General features: G+C 37.0%; 1 protein-coding gene across 4 annotated transcripts in view; it reads right to left on the reverse strand.

Annotated features, from left to right (window-relative positions):
- The window catches only part of diaph3 (diaphanous-related formin 3), a 412,973-nt gene that overhangs the window by 158,265 nt on the left and 233,144 nt on the right, over positions 1–21,564 (reverse strand). For all 4 annotated transcript variants that reach the window (XM_058790775.1, XM_058790773.1, XM_058790772.1 and 1 more), the window contains 4 exons: positions 19,282–19,377; positions 10,308–10,402; positions 7,062–7,163; positions 2,568–2,807 (listed from right to left, as the gene is read on the reverse strand). In XM_058790775.1, the coding sequence (XP_058646758.1) occupies positions 2,568–2,807; positions 7,062–7,163; positions 10,308–10,402; positions 19,282–19,377 (533 nt within the window). The remainder of the gene's footprint in view (positions 1–2,567; positions 2,808–7,061; positions 7,164–10,307; positions 10,403–19,281; positions 19,378–21,564) is intronic.

Consider the following 21,564-nt stretch of genomic DNA (forward strand, 5'->3'; position numbering starts at 1 on the left):
TATCTCACACTCTGCCATTTCTTTTAAATGTACGTGTTCTGACAGAGGCTTTGTGCTGGATATACACACTGGGTTCAACTGGATAATTGCAGTGTCAGAACATTTGGAAGCTGTGTGAAGCGTTAGACAGATGACGGGGGATGAAATTAGGTTTTGTTGCTCTGCCTGAAAGGGCTTCTCAAAAAAAAAAAAAAAAAGCCAGATTCTACAAATTGCTTGCACTGATTTCATCTGTGAAGTATGAAAATGACAATACAAAAAGAAACCCAAAATATCTAATCTGATCCTGTGGTCCAAGTCATTGATGTCTGTGAAAAATCTTAAATATCGGTTCTCAATTGGAAAAGGTTTCCAGGAAAAAAAAAAAAAAAAAAAAAACTCAACATTCATCGAGATTCTGACGTCCATGACATACTGAACCGTCCTCTGCTGATGAGATCAAACAGTGACATGCGAGTCACTTGCTCAAAGGGAAGCGCTTTCAAATCCTTTGACAAATAAATATGCTCAATAAACCCACTGTGAGCAAAAGAAGAAGATACTGACAGGTTAAACTCAGAATAAAACAAACAAACAAACTATCAGATCAACAGAGGCAGAGAGAGAACATCAGGACAGGCCCTCGGGCGAGGAACTTGAAAGGCAGAAAACGACATACTTTCTTTGTTACTCCTGCCCATCAGGGACCCTATCACTATGTGCAGGTGTAGAGATGTAGTCTCTCTCTCTCTGCAGTGAGGACAGATCACTCCATTAGTTATGATGCATGAGGCCCTTAAGTGGGTATAAGGACACGTTCAAAGACTAGTGTTGATATGCAACATAAATGAGCTGAAGATTTCTATTCGTACAGTTTATATTATCTATCACCAGTTACTGTACACACAGGTCAGTATGAATGTGTGCATGTATTTATTTCTGCAAGAATGCATTAAATTGATCAAAAGTTGCAGCAAAGACTTTGTGGTTCAAAGTATCATGTTTTCCACAGAATTATTGCACCAAAAATGTTTCAAAATCATAAAATATTAAGCATAATAAAAGTAGTGTGTATATGACTATTCTCAGTCTTCCAAAGCTATACAATAGCTTTGTGTGAGGACCAGACAAGGACAAGGACAATCTTACCAGGACAAGATTATCTTCACATGATGTGTGGAAACAAATGTCAGTGAACATTCTTCAAGGGTTCTCCTTTTGAGTTTCACAGAAAACAGAAAGTAATTTGTGTTTGGAACAGCATGACGGTGGGAAAATAATAACCGACATTTCATTTTTGGGTTATTCCTTTATAAAAAAGTCTGAATGTGAGCATGTCCCATACAGTCTTCTGTCTTTTATCAGGTCTTCTAGGAGACTTGATGAGCAGAAAGGTATTTCATTATCCTGGAGAGAGTCACAAATGCAGTGATGGCCATTCTCTGAATTTTAGCACCACACAGAAGGGAAGGAGTGAAAGTAGTAATGAATAAAATGGATGGCTAATAAGAAAGAAAAGAGAGAGGTGGATCAACCCTGATAAAAACCAATGCCAAGTCACCATGGAAACCTTAGTAAATCTGCATGGCTGCTGTGGTAATTAACTATACTCTCCTTCTGCCCTTTTCCACTTACCTAAATCTGAAAATTTTACCCAAACGTTTTCATTAGAGGGCTTTACACTAGCCACCTCAATTCTAAGACGAGAGCTAAGGTGTTCTGTGCGTAACTTAGACAATTTATTAGTGTGACTAAACAGAATATAAGGACTGTCCTCTTAGCAGCAAGCACATATGTGTCTGCATTACGTCACTACGCCGAAACTTATCTCTAGAAACAGAAGAAGCAGCTATAAAGTGGTTTTTGGTCTCTGCACTTTGATAGATGCCAGAAGATACGGCTATTGTGGTCTTGAGTGCTTGATAGTGTTAAATCAAATGAGATCTTCTCGAACGCCAGTCGTTTTTAGCGAAAGGCACTTTAGATGGGCTGGCCGATAGGGGTCAAGGTAACGGGAAATGTGCGGGAGGGGAGTGAAGGACGCAGAAGCACTCGTGCCTGATGGTGACTCAGCTTTGGCTCCTTCACAGACATCGAAGGAACATAAATTATCATCTTATCAGCTTATTCCCAAAAACAGAAAGCAGGAGGAGAGCATTTGATGAAAAATGCCCACGGTTCATTTGGGCGGGTGTGTTTCAAACATGGAGAGACCTGATAAACAGATAAATAGAGGCTAATAATTCACAAAATGAGTAAATATGGACAGCAAATCACATGAATGACTTTAGGGCTGGTTTTGCTGGATGAAATGATACACGTTCTTATGGACTACACTTACTCTGTTTTTAGGAAACCAGCCCAAAACAGCTTCTAGACTTCATGTATTTGATTCAGAAGGTTGAAAACACTTGATTTAGAAATGCATGGGCTTGCATCTGACAATGCTTTCATCCACAAACAGCTCCATTGAACACATCTGACCATATTTCAATCAATTTTGCAGACTTCGTAAATGTTTCCACACACAAAATGTGGACAAAAAGTGTGACGAAACTTTGATATGGGCTTTTTCTCTCTGTACTCACCTTGCAGAGTGAGCTGAGGTTAAAGCCGAAGGACTGGGCGTTCCTCGAGCCGGCGTTCATGAAGTTTCCCACGAGCAGAATGAGTTCCAGCAGCCTGCTGAAGGCTTTGCTCTTCTTCAACTCGTCGCAGGCTGCGTTCACCGCCATGATTTCTGGACGCAAGTTACTCACTTGCTCTTCAAACTGCAGCTTAAACAGGATGGAGTTGAGCCTGGGCCTCAGACGCTTCACGCTACTCATCTGGAAGAGGAGAAAATAAGCAGAAAGATGAATAAATTTAAATCTCTATGGAGTTCAATTTTATAATTAAATTCTGCTAAGATCAGTACATTCATATTGAACCATATTAAATCAATGTAATGCTAAATATTTGTATTCCCCTGAAACTGCTCTTCCATTATGAGTATATCTACATGTATGAGTGTAATTTAAAGCCTACAAACATGCATATATGTATTTTTGTGTCTGCAGTGTGCATTTAGGGGTTGGGGAGAGGAGGGAGTTGAGCAGGATACAATTTGGCCCTATAAAAGACAATTAGCTATCGCAAATTAAGGGTGTAATTAAGATACTCAATACGGATATATGCTTAATGTGTCTAGAGCTGTTTTCCATAATCAGATATCATCTCTTGTACATGCACGCACACTGCAATCAGTCTGCATGCGTGTATAAATAAACTCAGGGAGCATTTCATCTTTGAAGACAAATGACAATGGACCAAAAGCACAACAAATCCAAACTGAAGCAAAGTGACTTATGGAGAGAGAAAGGAGAAAATGAGAAGAGAAGGTAAAGAAAATAGGGCAAAACCAAATGCCTAATTTATGTGTGTAAACATTCAGCAAACTTGTAGCAGGCATCTTCTGTGTATGTCAGGCAGCGCTAATCTGCAATGAAACAGACTCCGATTCAAAGCTCTCCTAGCCATAAATGTTTGAGGGAGATTTGCACCCCATCTCACCCCCCCAAAAATGGCAGGGGCACACACAGCATGTACAAGGAATTATTCATTAGAGCTTCAAAAAGACAGCAAAGTAAGAATTATCAGGGAGGTTCAGTGGTTCAGTGATGTTGGAAATCACATAATAACTCCTGCATATGAAACACTTTAGGGACTTCATGACACCAGACACATGGTGCAATGAAAAAAGACAGACCGTATATTTTAACAAAGGCATAAAAAAGATGCTTTCAATAATGAATTAATGATGAGAAGCTGGAAGTTTAGCAAACATGTCTTGTAGAATCTGAATTGAAAGCTATCAAGCTATTTTTTTTTTTTTTCCCCTGTTAAGTGACATTTTTAGAAATATTTCGAAATAAGAAAATCATGAAATCATGTAGGGCAGGACTTGATCTTGATTCATCAGAATTTGATTGGATCGTGCTAATTATGATACTATTGGTAATGTTTTCCCCACCCACACAGTCTATGTTCCCTCAGTAGAAAGATGTTTCAGAAGCAGAGAACACATTATATTGAGACAAAACAATCACAACATGTTTTCTTCTTTAGAAAAACTATACACTGGTGAATTGCATATAACAAGACCTAGGAAATAAAGAAAGTAAACAGTAAATAAATAGGGTCAATTTTGACATTATCTTGTCTAGACATTTCACTTTTCAATTAGAGTGGTGTCTTCATTAGTGAATATTCTCTTTGATCAGTGCCGGGAGCCTTTTTACTGTCTAGTTCAAAGTAATACATTATTTCTGAACAAAGCAATGATGTATATGTGGGTGTTTTTCCCACTGTGGTCACAGCTGGCCCTGTGGACTATTCCCCTTGTGTCTTTTACTTGTCAAGAGTGTTTTCCCACTAACAATTTTGCTTTTTTAAAACCATTTTTCTCTGAACCAAAATGTGTCATTTTTCATTCCATCTCAAATTAAATCATGTTTAATAGTATTTTGTCATGATTTTTTTTTAAAAATTTTTTAAAATTATTTTTATAATACTGATAAATGATCCTCTATACAGGATTTTCATATTGTACTAGACGTAGATTTTAAGTCTTCAAAGAGTAGAACAATCAAATATATACATAAAAAGTATTTGAAAAGTAGGCAAAAATGAATAATAATAACAAATTATTTTTATAATCTTTTAGAATGTAATTTATGCCTACAGTGGCAAATCTGAATTTTCAGCAGCTGTTAGTCCAGTTTTTAGTATCAGAGAATCCTACAAAAATCATTTAATATGCTGATTGGTAACAGGTATTTTTTCTCTGTGTGTGTATATATGGATGGATTTAAAAAAATATATAATAATAATAATAAATGAATAAATACACATACATACATACATACATACATACATGCATACATACATGCATACACACACACATACATATATATACATATATATACACATATACACACATATATATATCTATCTCTCCACCCACAGGGAAAACGGCATGATACCAGCTAAACTTTACTGCAGAGTCCTCAAGGTAAGACATTCAAATCAACCTTTAAAGTCTAAATTCAATTGCACCTGCAGACGGGAGTGGAGGTAACACTGTGGTGCCTGCCACTCAGCATGTGACAGTATTCAGAGGGGAACAACTTTTCAAGTGTTTCAAGTATTATTCTTTATCAGGAAGCTAAATCATCATTTCACACAACCACCCAGAGTGCCTACCGAATAACAGAAGCATTTCAGTGTGTGTGTGTGTGTGTGTGTGTGTGTGTGTGTATGTGTCCCAGTAGACCCTGAACACACACACTACGTCTCTAGCGTATATGGCCTGCTGGAAGACTCAATGGGGAACGGGACACACACACCTGTTTCATCTTTCTGCTTCTATTGTCTGGCTGACTTAGTTTGCCTGATTTAAACTTTTTCTTTCTGTGCACCTTGAACTAAGACCTGTTAAAAAAATTGTGTGGGGGGCTGTTGCTATGGCAACAGACGATTTCTCTTCTCCTGGAGTTTTCCAGTAAAAGGTATAATTCTTTACGCTCAGCTTCACCTGACTAAAGCGAAACAGTTTATCAGGAGCTAAAAATACCGCATGCAGCCATTAAAAACATTTATTTGGAGAAACAAAGCAGATGGCTGAAATAGAAGTATCACGTACGCCACAAGCACACGCTTGCACATCATCACCCTATATGATTTTAAGGTCCCAACAGGCGCATGCTATATTTTATAGTCCACTTAGCAGGCAGCAAACAAAGGGTTCAAAGTTCTGGCTCCAGAAAAGAACAAAGAGTGCAAAACTGCTTGCAGTGGCACTATGGGAGATTAAGAATTCCCTTTGAACTGGATAGTTCTCTGAACTGAAAATGCATCATTTCCTGCTGCCCACGCATGCATAAACCACAGTTCCATATGCCTCATTATATAATAAACACCCCAAACGCAGTGACAGGCCACACAGTTGCATGAAACGATTCCCTTGTGCCTTTCTTTCACTTCCGCTTCATTTCTCAAAAAAGCAAGACCCCTTTCTCTCATTCCAGCATCTTATAAAGTTAAGTGTAATGAGCCTAAGAAAAAGCTGTTAAAAGCTTGGTGAGCATATGCTTACAAACACTGATAATTAATTTGTGAATCTCTAGCAGGGTCAGCTGCTGAACCGTGCCATCGGCGATTGAGCCGACTGATTGATCAATTATTCAGCGGTGAGTAGCATGTACTTAAACTATGATAAATCCAAACGGGAGCAAGAGACACAGTAGTCTGACAACTTTTTAAACCTAAACTTCGCACATCTCGACAGAGTTGAGAAAAGCTCTGAAATTGTTCTCACACTTTCAGAGATGGGTTGTCAACAACAATCAAATATGAGAAAAGCCTTCATTAACATCTCAAATGACAACTCTTGAACATATCATAGCAGAAAAATGACTATTAAAATTCAACACTATCCCACAGTGATATCTAAAATACAACACAGAGGACTATAAAGCCGTTATGAGTATCAATTGGTGTAGAAATTTACCCATGGAGGAAATACTACGTCAGTTCCAATGTGCTTGAGATAAGCTTAGTTTTCCCTCAAAAAGTGCAAACATTGGCACCTTTAAAAAATTTCTCTGGCTCAACCAGAAGTTAAACTAACAAATTTTGTGAATATTAATGTATTATTAAAAACCTTATTCACTAAGGGCCTGAGCAAGAGCTGTTTTATTAACTACAGAGTAAAGACAGCTGGGTTAAAACTGTGTTAATATGTTGGCTCTACCATATGCATTTTCCATTAGAGAATTACAGTATTTCTTTCTCTATTCAGAGACACAATACACATCTTGAGTTGTACAATAAGTAGTTGATTTGTTTGTGGCAAGATGATATCTGTTTCGGTTTCAATTTAAGAGACTAAATCTTTTGTAGAGGGACAAACACAACATCGACCTGAGAAAAGTTTCAATAAAAAGTGACTGATGACTTCTAACTGGACATGCCACAAGACTGATCATTAAATTCATTTGAAGAGCATTTGAGAAGAAGTGTGTGTGTGCATTGAAAATTACCACTAATCCAAACTGCTCCGGTTCAGAGAGGTTGGCATATTCGCTCTTGTACTTGACCAGTGCGTTTAGCTGCTCCTGTTCAGGCAGGTACTTCACAAGATTCTGGAGGGGAGAACAAGACAAAGAACTTGTGTTACAAAGAATGTGTGCTAGATTCATGTAATTAGCAGTTCAACTTTAACCTGCAATCTAATTGTTGCTGGTTTAGTCCTAGTGTTTAGCCATTTAGTGGAGCTCCTCAACTAAATCGACTCTCTGGCAATTAATGACACACTAGACTAATTGAAGGGACGATATATCTCCCTGGAGAATTCTGAGGCTAAGCATCTTGCTCAAGGCCAAAACAGCACTTGAGCAGACCTGTGATCTCAGTAACAGTAAAAGTTCATGGGATGGCCCAGGCTGGAAACGAACCTACAACCTGTACGTTAGCAGGTCTAAAAAAATAAAATAAAATAAAATAAAATAAAATAAAATAAATTACATTTGCAATAACTGTATTGTTATACATAGTTTATTTTATTTGAGCTTATTTTAATAAAAAAAAATAAAATAAAAAAATGCCAGCTTTTTCTTTTTTAGCTTCAGACTATGATTACACCTAGATATTAAACACGTCTGATATTTTCAGCCGATTTTAGAAAACTTATTGGTTTCATTTGTTGCACATCTAGCAACGAGGCATTTCTGTGTTAGTTTGTTGTGTTCAGAATGACTTGAAAGTCTGATAGTGGGTGATCCTCCTGTTTTTCCTAACTATTTGGAAAGTCGTAAGTGTATGATGCCTAGTTGTGTAGTGTATTCCAGCCTTTACACTGGTTTTTGGCCAAATCCTAGAATTACAGAATTTACACCCACGATTCCACATTGGAAGTCCACTGATGTTCCATTGCACATATCAAAACAAAGTTGGAAATGAGTTGAAAGGAATTCACACCATTAGGCTAACACAGCTGCATCGTAATATAGGGTTTTATCTCAAAGCATTAGTAGGACTATGATGTTTCGTTATCCTTTTCAGCATCTCTTTTCCCCAATCAGCTGCTGTCAATCTCCACCAAGTATATCGTATAAAAAAGCAAATGCAAAGAAAAAAAATACATAAAATAAATGTTTTAGCAGCAATTTAATCATTTTTATGCATGAAATCATGTGAACATATCTATCCACAGCGTGTTCTCTCAACCTCTCATGTACCCTTGTCACTCTCCATGAGATCATTAAATCGTAGATATATATAGATCTCTAGCAATTTTCATTTATTAACATACTGTGATCTTGTTATTTTTCTAAGTCAAATCCATAACTCATAGGTATTGGCATAAAGTACTACAATATAAATGTACTTTTAATTAACTGCTTATCTGTGGGGGTTCAAATAGGTCAGAGTCAGGAAGCATCTCTCAAGCCTCTTACTTCAAAAGGAAAAACTTTGAAGCTTCATATAACCATTATGAACTGGTTTAGTTTATCTCCAAATGGCCACTTCATTAGTGCACATGAGCCAAATAGATGGATGGCCACTTTTGTCTGCGTCAACTCCAAAATGAAATATAAAGTATAGATGCAGATGGCTATTTCTGTTGTTCTCATCTCAGTCATTAAGATAAATATAAGGCTGCTTTTAAGTGGCAAGCAGTATAAAATAACAAAGCCCTGTTATGGATCTGAAGTAGTGGATATTTTAAAACTATAATAGTGAATGAGAACCTGCTGTGCACTGAGCTACTGAAGAATACATAAAGCTGAGCCTCACATCGGTGCTGAATGATAAAAAGCAGGGGGAAAAAAATCAAAGAGAGAGAATGTTTAATGTTTCTATAAAACAAAAATGAAATATATGCATTTAAACCATGCAATGGTAAAAAAAAGTGTCAAGCAGAAGATTCTGCTATGCCACTTCTACAGTATTTCTATGACGGGCTTGATGAAAATCCAAATCCATGAGAAACAATAGTGTATAGTGACGCAAAATTTGTTCTGATGTGCATGTGCATGAGATGTGTTTGTAAAGTAGGGCTGGACCAGAATATTCGTTCGGTGGGTTGGCATTTGAGATTCAATTTTTTTTTTTTTCCTCGAACCCCTGGCATCCCCCGCGAAGCGGTTCTCATTCGCGCTTGAATATGAATTGCCCATGAGTGAACGTCATGAATGTCATGATTCGGTTCATCTGGAAGAGAAGACAAAAATGCCAAAGACCTCAGCTGGGTGGGAGCACTTTAAATTGAGTGAGGACAAGACAAAGGCAGTGTGCCAAATATGCGATTTGAAAGTGGCCTACCACAGCAGTACATCAAGTCTGAAAAAAAAAAAATAAATAAATAAATAAAAAAATCACTTGAGTTCTGTAAGTGGTACCCCTACAGTATATTGATGGTGTAAAAACGAGCTGCTTTTATCCGCCATGTTAATCAGTAATTTTACACATGATAAAAACGTGCACTTAATTTGCTTGGAAAATACTTGCGAATACATCACAGCAAGTCATAAAAAATTAATTTTATTTAAACTGTTCGTTAATTAAAATGTGTGTTGCTGTTATTGAAAGTATGCTACCATGTTCTTCATTTATTACAGTTCGTTGAACTTTATTTTTCGTTCTTCTTTTATTTAAATAGCCTACCCTTTACGGTGTCAGTAATTACTGTGCTGCTAATTTCTGATTTGGGAGTGATTTCTTTGTTAGAAAAATGTTAGGCTGCCTTATTAAAAGTATTGCTCTTAACAGACCTGTGTGTTTTGTATCACTAGTGCAGTGTCCGTTCTCAGAGCATTTAAGCCCTGCCCGCTTCCGGCTCGCACTGTTCTGTAGTTTATTAAAACTTTATTAATTCTGAACGTGTCGCATGTCCATATTATCCCTTGGGTCCGTCAGCAGCAACACACCCGCCACGTGTGAAATCGATTGGATGAACGGTTCTCAACATAAAAATGCAAACACACGCTGAGATTCCTGCCTTTATTAGAGAGAAGAATATGTTCAGCCCCCTCCCTCCAAAGCTTCGAATATTCTGTGTTGATTACTACCAAAGATTTGAAGCTCAAAAAATGGTATTCGGACCAGCCCTATTGTAAAGCTATTCATAATTACCAAGTATCAGTTATACAAGCACCCTATAACATAGGGTGGAAGCCGTTTACTGTGCTGCTGAAAAATGTCCTGAATTGCTCACATTTGTGGCTGTACTCTCTGAACATGGGCATACTTGAAATGTCATGAATGGCGATGAGAGGTGATGTTACCTGGATCATGGGCTCAGTCAGCTGATCCTCGTCCACCTCTAAAATCATTCTCCTGATCTCCTCATAGGGCATACGGAACGACCCCAGGAAAATGGCTAAGGTAGCGAGAGAGACAGTTTAGATCAAAAACTCCCTGCAGTAATTCATCAACAGGCCACACACACTCTCTGTCTTGTGTGCATGTGTGTATGTCCACTGCATGGAGATAATATCTGATAAAAAGAAAGAATGAGCTTGACGTTGTCTGCATTTGAAACTCACTTCAACTAGTCAAGACGAGGGCCAGATGAGGCAGTATCAAGATAACATTCATATATCAAGACAATAGGGTTTTCACCTCTGCCTGCATTTGTCACAAATACTCACAATTCCTGAGCTAAAATCTGATTTCAGAAGAATGGCAATAAAGGGAAGGTGAGAAAAGGAGTAAGTGAATGACAGAAGAGGGAAAAAGGGTGAGGGACAGTGATCTGACTGGCGGGGTGTTCAGATGGGATAGTAACATTTCATTTCTCCCTTTCCCTTTTATTACAGAACTTTGCTTATTGCCACAGAGACACTCGGACAAATGAATTAGTGTGAATACATGCAAATGAAAAACAGAGAAAAAGCAAAGAAGAGGGGAGAAAAGCAGTTTAAATGTTTAAAAACAGGTGCAAAGAGAAGTGCCTGTGAAAGATGGAGAAAGAGAGAGAGAACACATTGTATAACAGCACAAGACAGGTGTTATTGTGTACCTCAAGGTTCTGAGAAAGAAAAAGGAAGGACGGACGCAAGGAAAAAAGGACACCTGAAAACTTGTTTTGATTTACATGCCTTTCTGCAGTCAGAGCAGTAGGAAAATAACTTTTTAATACTGTTTCCAAAACAACATGAAAATCATCAAAAAAATGAAGGGGAAAAGACAAGTCTAAAAGCTCGGTCGGTCATTGTTGATTTATGGACATGCTATACTGTTTTTTTTTTCTTTTTTTAATAATGTGTGCTATTGCATCTTGCTCTATTTTGTGTGTCTTTTGCGATGACTGTTTGTTGCCCCCTTTACTCTAGCTAATGTTTAAATTGATTTAAAAATAATGATTAAAAAACAAAACAAACAAAACAAAAAAACTTGATTACCAAACAAAAATTAAACCAAACTAAACAAAAAAAACAAAAAAAACAAAGCAAACCAATCTGTGTATCATTTGTTCATTCATTTTTTGATTTAATATTGAAAGTAGAAAAAAAGAAGAAGAAAAAAAAAACGTCTGGAGACGGGTAGGTTTAGGTAAATGTAAGGTGGACAGAGTTGGATCTAGATCGAACCACACCCCCTGGATCTTGTGTTCTGCAGTGAGGACCATTTCCACACAGAGTCTAGACTGGGCTTTCTTCTGTGTAGATATAAATTCTATTCTTTGCATCAGCTGGGCATGGCAGGTCATAGCCTACCCTGCTCACCCAGTAAGTCTGTTTGTTTAATTAAGCAAGTAATTAATTAATTTGTTTCAAAATATTTAAATATATTTAAATAATAAATTGGGTATATATATAGGCCTATAATGTTCACGCAAGAACTGTCATTCTGACTGACAACCGGAGAACAACAGATATTAAATAGCCTACTTTTAAGAGTTTTATTATGTAGTCTGGTGTTTTATTCAAATTGATTATAATTGATATCTCAAAAGGACATGCACTTGTGCGCGGCATGAGTTAGGACTGCGACAGGACTGCAATGCAAGATTTTCATAAAATATAATAACTTGACATTTCGGTTTGTTTCTCACCAAACCCACAGTATACCTTCAGAATGCTTGGAATATACGCCACAAGATGCATAGGATTATTTTACGACATATGCATCTGCTTAAAAAAAAACAAAACACACACATTCTCTGCCATTAAATTGGCAAATGCGAGCAGGACATTTTTTGTGTTAATTAAGTACTAAACCTTTAGAAGGACATTAAGGTTTGTAGTCACTCTAGTTCACACAGTTCCAAATCCAATAAATTGCGATGGGTTAAATAAACTCAATAAGCAGACAGATGCAACTACAGTCAAGCGCAGACCAGTATTGAAGTGCACAGGAAATAGGGTTGGGTACCGAATTTGGTAGGGTACAGACCGAATTGCGTAGGTACTACCGAGTATCAATTCACATTAAATCATTCGGTACCAAATTTCGGTACCTGAGAACGCATTTAGGCGCATACGAGAGAGAGAGACCCTGTGACTTGTCACCCTGCAACTCTTTAAAACACAACACACAGCGCAAACCAAAATGTTCTGAAGTGTGCTTATATTTCTAGGGTCATATGGTTTCCATAAATGCGGACAGGATGGAGGAGTCCATTCATAAAAACGGAATTTACTCTATAGTGCGGAATGCCACAGAATTCGTCAATTTTTGGCTGAATAAAAGAAGGTCTGTCACTTAATTCGAATCGCGATATGAACTAGTGTATGTGAATATTAAAACGCAAAAATACTATTTAAATATGAATCCTGCATGTTCCATTAGTCTCGGTATGTACGAATGGCGGAAACGTGTTTTTGTTTGCACACAAATACTGAAGCACACCTGAACTCGCGGTGACTCTGCACTACATGAACACATGAACTTACAGGCTGTGAGTCACTTCATGAGAATTTTACCGTTTCATTTGAGAAAACTAGCATCATATCATAGTGTATATGCAGAAACTTCACGGCAACCTGTCAAAATAAGTGCGGTTTAACATGTAACAGAAATATATTACTCTTGTATTACTTTTGTACAGTATAATATACGTCTTTATATATTACATTTACTGTCAAATTTAAATAAAACAATTAAATGATAAAAATAATTATTATAAAGACATTAACCACTTAATTGTAGAAAAAATACAATTATTATTATAACTTTTTTAAAAGGAATATTCACACAATTTTTCTACCAAGTATTAATTTTAACAGTAAACCTCTGTTTGTCAAAAAAATAAAAGTGTGTCATTTTCATTTGATTAAAAATAAATAAATGTTTCATGCCTTCATTTGATTATCAGAAAAAAATAAAATTCAAGAATTTCTGGAAGAAAAAAAAATAAAAAAAAAAATTGTAGTGCCCTGTTGTTCAAAATGTTGAAATTGAGAGTTTTGGAATTATTTTTTCACTTAAATGTTTTTTAAATACCAAAAAAAACGTATCGTTGTGTACCGGTACCGAATTTCAGGTACCGATATCGGTACCGTACCGGTTCAAATGTGAACGGTACCCAACCCTAACAGGAAACAAGCAGCAGTCATATTTAAAGCGGTTTAAATTAATATTGAGTACTGATTGACGTTCACTTGGATTTTTTCCCCATCAAGGTGAAATAACAATACTCTGTCACTTATAGTCATATGGTAAAATGTGTATTTTTATGTTCAAAATAACTACAAAATTTCATGCCTTTGAAAGATACAGAGAACAACAGAATGTGCTGCTTTAGTGCGACTAGGTCTCCTTGAGCATCTTTCTGGCGCATGCCGCAAACATGAACGACAGCGAATACTTGTCTTTTAAAAGGCTTTATTTAGATTATTTGACGTTATGCATCATATAAATCACTTTGGAATAAATCACAGTAGGCCTATGTATCATGATTGTAGCATTTGGACCAATCAGACAGACAATTTTTCATTAAATTTAACAAATAGTCACAGACCCCTCACCCAATACACATACTGGGTGCCAGTATGTCTGTGAATGACTCCAGGCCTCGGTTCCATGGCAACCAATCTGATAACACTAGTTTTATTGCTCAAAGGAATGCGGGCAGAGCAACACTCACTTCGTTTTCCCTTTGGAAAGACACATGATGCCCATAAAATGGACTCTTTAATTAATTCATAGAAAAAGCTTTCTTTGAATGAACACACATATCCTTCAGGTCATTGTGTATATTATTACTGTTCTTGTGTATTGAATACCGTTTTATGCATGCTTATGACAGATCACTAGTTAATATCAACTTACTTATACCATGTTTGGTCTCTATCAATTTTTCTTTGGATGATCTAATCGAGTGTGTATTTTACGTTGATACCTATGCAACATTAGTGTTCTAAGAATCTTTACTAGTTTGTATATCGACATCCAGTCCAGTTACAATGTAAATTACCATGCTCTCAGACAAAGGGTCATAAAACACCCCAGTATTTCCAAACTCCCACTTGAAAATTCAGCCTCTCTCATTGGTCAAGCCCATCCTGAAAAGCGTGACTTTTCTCAAACCTTAAAGGGCTCACGCACAGGTCCGCCCTCCCTTCTGCTAAATCTTCCGATTGCTGCCCGTGTGGCCCCAACATATAGAGCTGTGTGCGATCTCCCTAGCCTGGGGAGATGGCTCTTGACCACAAAGAGTCAGACTAATACCACTGGAATTCATGTATACATTCATGTATGTATGTATGTATGTATGCATGTATGCATGTATGTTAGGGATGTTCATTTTAACCGTTAACCGACCGATAAGAATTTTGACCGATTAATACAATCAGTTAAACGGTTTAAAGTCACTTATTTATTTTTCAGTAATTTATCAAAATATTTTAAAAGGTTTGCTGCATGGTTAAAATAAGCTGTGTGTATAAAAAAAAAAAAAAAGGTTTTTAGAGAGAGAGAGAGAGAGAGAGAGAGAGAAAGTCTAAGTCGCCTATAAGTTGCATTTTATTATTTCATTCAGAAATAGGCCGAGGCGAATTACAAACATTATAATAAACACTGTAAACATATAGGCTATTTTAGTTCCCCTCACTCCTCAACAAATCCTTTCAATTAACAGTAGGCTATTTAGAAAAGAACTTAAAAATGTAAGAAGCTAGGCCTAGCTATATAAACGACAAACCAAAACAAATTCATTTAGGCTAAACGAAACTGAAACCAATGTTGGGTCTCTCATTCATTCAAAATCAAATGTTTCCGTATTCGTGATGTATTTGAATACCAAAATATTATTTACCATTTATGTATAGGCCTACTTCACTCGCGTTCCAATATCCACGTAAAACCAAACGTTTTGCATAACTTCACAGTGGTACGGTGATAACGATTAACGGCATAGATTTTACTACATATTTAAACTGAGCAGTGTGGTTTTTTTTCCATATGTTTGACTGATTGTTTTTTTATAATGATAATGAACAGGCTGCAAGGTAGAATGCTTAACTGTGTGTGCGCATGCGGCGCAGGTCATTTATCAGTGTTAATATACAAAATTATGTAATAATATAACATTTTTGTTATTGTGTAGTTATGTTATTTTTGTTGTTGTTTACACTTTATGCAACTAAAACAAAACGAAAATCATGCGGTTTTGCCGTTTTTTTAAACATGGCTAAAATAACAGCTGTACAAAAATGATGTCTCTTTATAACAAGCAGGCTTGACATAATTTGTGAATGAAGGAAATTTAGTTTTAAAGTCGCTTGTAAACATGTCGTTTTCAAAAGGAGTGATTCTCTTTTAAAAATCGTCATAAGCATTCCTTGCAAGCCGCAAATGTATGATGCGTATTCAGAATAAATGCACAATAATCAGTCGGCTATGAAAATGAAAAGCAGGTTTATTTCAAACTCCAACTTGTTTAACATATTTAACATAAAAGAGTGTTTATCTTGTCGCTAATAGCCAAACACGTTTCAATAAACAAAAAGCAAAAAAAAAAAAAAATTAAATAACCAAGAACTAAAACAATGCAATCTTAGTTACATTGCTTACAGATTTAAAACAATATGACTGTTTACGATGCAAGAGTAATGCTTCTGTCTACAGATTTTTTGCCAAAAAAACAAGCTGGTTAACTTTTTCTGGTTTGAGTAGGCTGCGAAGGGGAGTAATTATGTTGCCGGCTGCGCTAAACACACGCTCTGAAGGGGTGCTAGTCGCGGTAACACACAGGTATTTTTTTGCCAGGTTTGCCATTAAAGGAAAACGGCTTTTTTTCTTTCCACCAGTCCAGTGGCTTGTCATCACCATCAATTACTTCCTCTTGTAAGTAAGACGTGATTTCAACCTTGAGCAAAGTCTGCAAACTGCCTGCGTGACATCAGTGGGGTCACCTTTTTCATCTGGTGTAAACCCGAAATATTGCCAAATAGGCGATGTGGCATTTTCTTTCCCACCAACTCCATCCTCCTTGTCAGAATGATAGACGGTCCTCATTTCCCATGTGTCATTCCGTGATAATTAATAATTACGTTAATATTTAAATAAAAGTGTAAATAAAATTAAAAAATGTAGACTAATAAGTAAATAAATGATCTTATAAATAAGCAAACAAATACATAAATAAGCAAAAATTGCTCCTCCCCGATACTATCGTGTATCAGCGATCTTACAGGCTGACGATAGGACAATGGGCATTATCGCGCAACCCTTATTTATTTTTATATATATATATATATATATATATATATATATATATATATATATATATATATATATATATATGTGTGTATATTAGGGGTGTAACGATACACAAATCGCGGTTGAACGATTCACAGGCATTTTCCAAATGGAAGTGATCATCCCTATCCCCTTGGAGTGGGGACTTGGGAGTGAGCAAGGCACGTGCGTGTCATTATGTAGTCGTTTGGAATGCACTTGGTGCAGGGGCGCAATTTCCTCATTATCTTCAGCTGGGATGTTCCGTGACAACGCAGCACGGTGTGCGTCAGCAGATGTCGCTGTTTAAATGTCAATAGTCTTTTTATTGTTGTTAGCATAACTGTTGCAAATAAACATACATTTTATATTTTAAAAGTTTTTAAAATATGCTATATAATATATAAAAATAATATATATAAAACTTTTAAATTATGAAATGTATTTTTTTTTTTTATGCGGTTGTCCGCCAGCGAATCTGCTGACGCACACCGTGCTGCGTTGTCACGGGAACATCCCAGCTGAAGATAATGAGGAAATTACGCTCTAGATTAAAATGGCTCATTTGAATTCTGCCAAGTAGATCAGAATAAGTTCACTACTAGTAGTAAACAACTAGCAGTCATCAAGAATTTAATATTGATAATAACATTGAAGACATTGTATGATTATTCCTTAAAAATAAGATTTTAATAGTTTTAGTAGTAGTAGCCTATTACGTTCTGCCCAATGTCTTCAAGTGAAACCAAACTTTTATTTTGACCGTGAGGATAGTCTTTCTCAAATGAAACGCTCGAATGCTCATGAAGTGACTCTCAGAGCAGTTCTGGAGAAGTTGTTCATGTATTTATGTCCTCATTTAGTGAGACGACAGACGTTAATATCGCCGCAAGCGTCACGCGGTCTTCTGTATGAGTAGTGAACAAACCCGTGCGTCTGTGCCATACATTAACACAGAGACACACAGAAGTCATATTTAAATAGACGTTTTGCGGCTTAATATTTACAAATAGGAGTGGGAGTGTGCGCTTACGTTTGTGTGTGTGCGCGTGTGTGTGTGTGTGTGCAAACCGGGGCGGAACTCCGCTGTGCGCGCGATACAGAGAGCGCGACCATGTAACGTAGAGACAGAAATGACTCGCTGATTTCTATTGGGAAGCTTCTTAAAAATAAATTTTCCCTGAAGCAAACCCGGCGGCTTCATAGCTGCATCCATGTTAGCATGCATACACACAGGTTCAAGACTCGTTCTCGCCCCTACAGTGCAATTCGGCTAGGTATACATCCGGCTAAAATATCGAGGTGAAAGTCATCATAGCTTGCGTAGTATAGACCCAGCTCCCAACCCAACTTTGAGAATAGATTAACGGCGATATTTTTTTCGCCCGATAAGAGTCTCACGTTAACGCAGCACGTTAACGCCGATATGACCCACCACTAATATATATATATATATATATATATATATATATATATATATATATATATTTATTTAGCACCTAGCTTTATGATGTTTTTCTTCGCTGCAGAAGCGCTACAGGTGTGTGATGTGATAGCTATGATGACCATCTGAATCCTCATGTTCTGTTGTTTTTTGTTGCTTTTTGCACATGTAAAATGAATCCATGGAAAACAAATGTCTATATGTGTGTGTGTGTTTAGTCTAGTTAGGTGTTTGTGATTTAGTTAAATAAAACTTTGTGCACAATACATGAGTATTTGTTTCTGATTCCCTGCTTGCAACAAAGTCAATTTAACGATTTTGATCGTTACATGCTCTAAGTAGTAATGTACCTTAAAAAGGGTATTTCTCTTACCCTGTAAATTAAGATTTCTTTGAATTCATAAATAATCAATACTGAGCGTTTGCTAGACGACCTGGTCAATTGATTGTACTGTAAATTCTGCTTTATTAAGCTAATTCTATTAACTTATCCAAATATTATAATTAATTATAAAGAGTTATGATTAATTATTAATATTCCCCCTTTGAGCTACATGATAAAAAAAAAAGCAACTTTACAGTCTGGAAATATGGTAGGCTATATAGCAAATTATTTCCCCCTATCACTTTAAGAACCACTGGTCTACACAGAAGAAAGCCCTGTCTAGACTCTGCCCCGGTATGAGTTGTGTCGAGCTATTCATTAGTCTGTTTGATGAAAAAAGATGAAATGTAGTTGCAATAAATGTGTTACAACTGCAGCAGCAGAGGACTATTATTCTGCTGCAAGATACTGCGGAGGAACTGATGACGGCACGGTTTGATCTTCGGCAGACCAATCAGCAGAAAGGAGCGTTTAATTCCCGCCCATGCTTAGAAATCGAAAATTCAAGCCTTTTATTAATTTTTCTACCCCTGAACGAAAAACGAAAATTTAAACTGAATTCAAATTTTTTGAAGAAAAAAAATAATAATTTCTTAATTTTTCTGCTTTCAATATTAAATAAAAAAAACGAATGAACGAATGATACACAGATTCAAAGCCAAACTGCCCCCCACCCCCAAACAAACAAACAAACAAACAAATAAACAAAAAACAACACACAAAAAGATTACTGGATAATACTCACAGAGGTTCTGTGCTATCTTGGGGTCCAGCACTTTCAGTTCTTTGACTCTCTTTTTGATGGATTTCTTCTCCTCTAGTTCCTCGTCTTCTCGTCGAGCTGAAAATCATCAACAACACAATTTATTACCACACCCAAGTACATGTATGCAGAAAACAAAAAATACCAGTGTGAGCAAGCTGATTCACACACAGACAGCCACAAAACTGACACAGTGCTTGAAGCATACTAATGGGCTACTACAGCAGTAGGAACACATCAGTCCGTGCTTAATTTTTCACAATTACTGTCAATCACATGTGGAAAAGAAACTAGCATTTCATCTTAAACACCACTAAACAGAAAACACTGAATAATTAAAGAGCAAAGCCTTAAGGAAAATGCATTTAATGAGGACCTGTGGGGTTCTGTGATATGTTCACCTCTTGGGGTCAGATGATGAGCAGGATGGCATTGTGTAAACATGTTTGTATGTTGACGAGACAGGAGGAGAGTGATGTAACGTGTGCTGAATGGAAAAATGCACTTTCAAACATCCATAATGCTCAAGAACTGCTTCAATTTGAACATGTCCATGATAGCCAAAAACAGTGTAGCTTAAATGTAAACTCGTCTATGATGCCCAAAAACGCTGTCTAAGTACATAGATTCAATTTTAACATGTCTATGGTGCCCCAAAACACTTTCTAGGTAGGTAGCTTCAACTGAGTTCATTTATGGCCCCCAAAATTGCTTTCTAGGTAGGTAACTTCAGTTTGAACATATCTATGATACCCAAAAACAATTTCTAGGTAGGTAGCTTCAATTTAAATTAGTATATGATGCCCAAAAACGCTAAGTAGGTCAAATTAATTTGAACTTGACATCGATGTCCAAGAATTCTGTCCAAGTAGGTAGTTTCAATTTGAACATGTCCAAAAATACTGTCTAGGTAGCTCATTAGGTGTGTAATGGTCATGCTGAGAGAGTAAGGGGATTGGTCTTTGGCAAGACAGCTGTGAAGAATGAGATTAGAGCCACATACAGTAGCTGTGATGACTGTAGTAAATGGGGTCACACTCTCTCTGTCCTGTGTGCACACACAGAGAGAGTCTCAACTGTATGCATTTAGCTTGACATGCATGGAGATTTTAGGAAGGGAGCTAAATATTTTGATATCATCTTTCTCTGTCTTTCATGTGGCTTTTAAAACAAATAAAACATAGGTGGCAATGCAGAGGTCATTGACTAACAGGTTAAACAGCTCCCTCTTCAGATCTCAGAAGAGAGATAGTGAGTGATGAATAAAAAAAAAAAGAGATGAGGAGAGGAGCAGATGGAAAGCAGGGGGTTTCAATACAAGTTTAATTATTTAAGACACCAGATTAAGAGAAGTAAACGCAGGTCTCCGGAGAGAAGTGCATAATTGTCTTGTGCACTAATTAACACGGCTGTCTGGATACCAACTCGAAAAACACAGGAGCGGGGTTAATCTACAGGAAAAGAGCCCTATTCACACAAACAGCTAACCCAGATGCATAGCTAAACCACAACAGCACAAGCCTTTTACATTCGCACAGAGATGACAGTGACTACAGAAGAAAGTCAAAATGACTAGACAACACCCTACAAGCTCCACAAGTTTTTCAGCCACTAGCTATGTTCCAACCTAGTGACCTGCCTACCTAGACTGCATTGCAAAGCACTATAGGCACACCAGCGACAGGCCAAAAGTGACAGCTTTTGGTAAATCTAAGGCAACAGTGCATCTACTATCAGAAAAGGTAATTCCAGAATGTTCTGAAAGTTTGAGGCTGGTAAGATTTTTGAAAGAATATTATTTATAAAAAAAAATAAATACTGATTAAATTTTTAGTTAGGATGCCATCGTAGAAGGTATTTTTCTATGTAGGGAAGTAGACAGCAAGGCAGATCACTAGGTTTCAGAGCCCTATCGAGTACTGAGTACTGCCTGTTTTTTTTGTTTTGTTTTTTTCTTCTTCTTAAAGGTCCACTGAAGTGCCTTGAAACACACAGCGTTATTCTTTGTGACGTAATTTCAACTGAAACAGGAAAACAGGGCGGGACATATCGATCGGCCCCACCCCCTTTTTAAAATACCCAATAGCATTTCATTGATATCTGCTCAGGCCAGAGCCGTTGAACTCGGTAAAGCAGCATTTGACAGCCACGATCTAATAGATTACCTGAGGCTGTGTAGTTTTAAATGCGTTTAATATATGCCTACTCGTGCATATGATCCACTCCGTGCCACTACACTACATGCCATTCACCATACAGGAAATA

Source organism: Onychostoma macrolepis, chromosome 11 (genome assembly GCF_012432095.1).
Source record: "Onychostoma macrolepis isolate SWU-2019 chromosome 11, ASM1243209v1, whole genome shotgun sequence".
Lineage (NCBI taxonomy): Eukaryota > Metazoa > Chordata > Actinopteri > Cypriniformes > Cyprinidae > Onychostoma > Onychostoma macrolepis.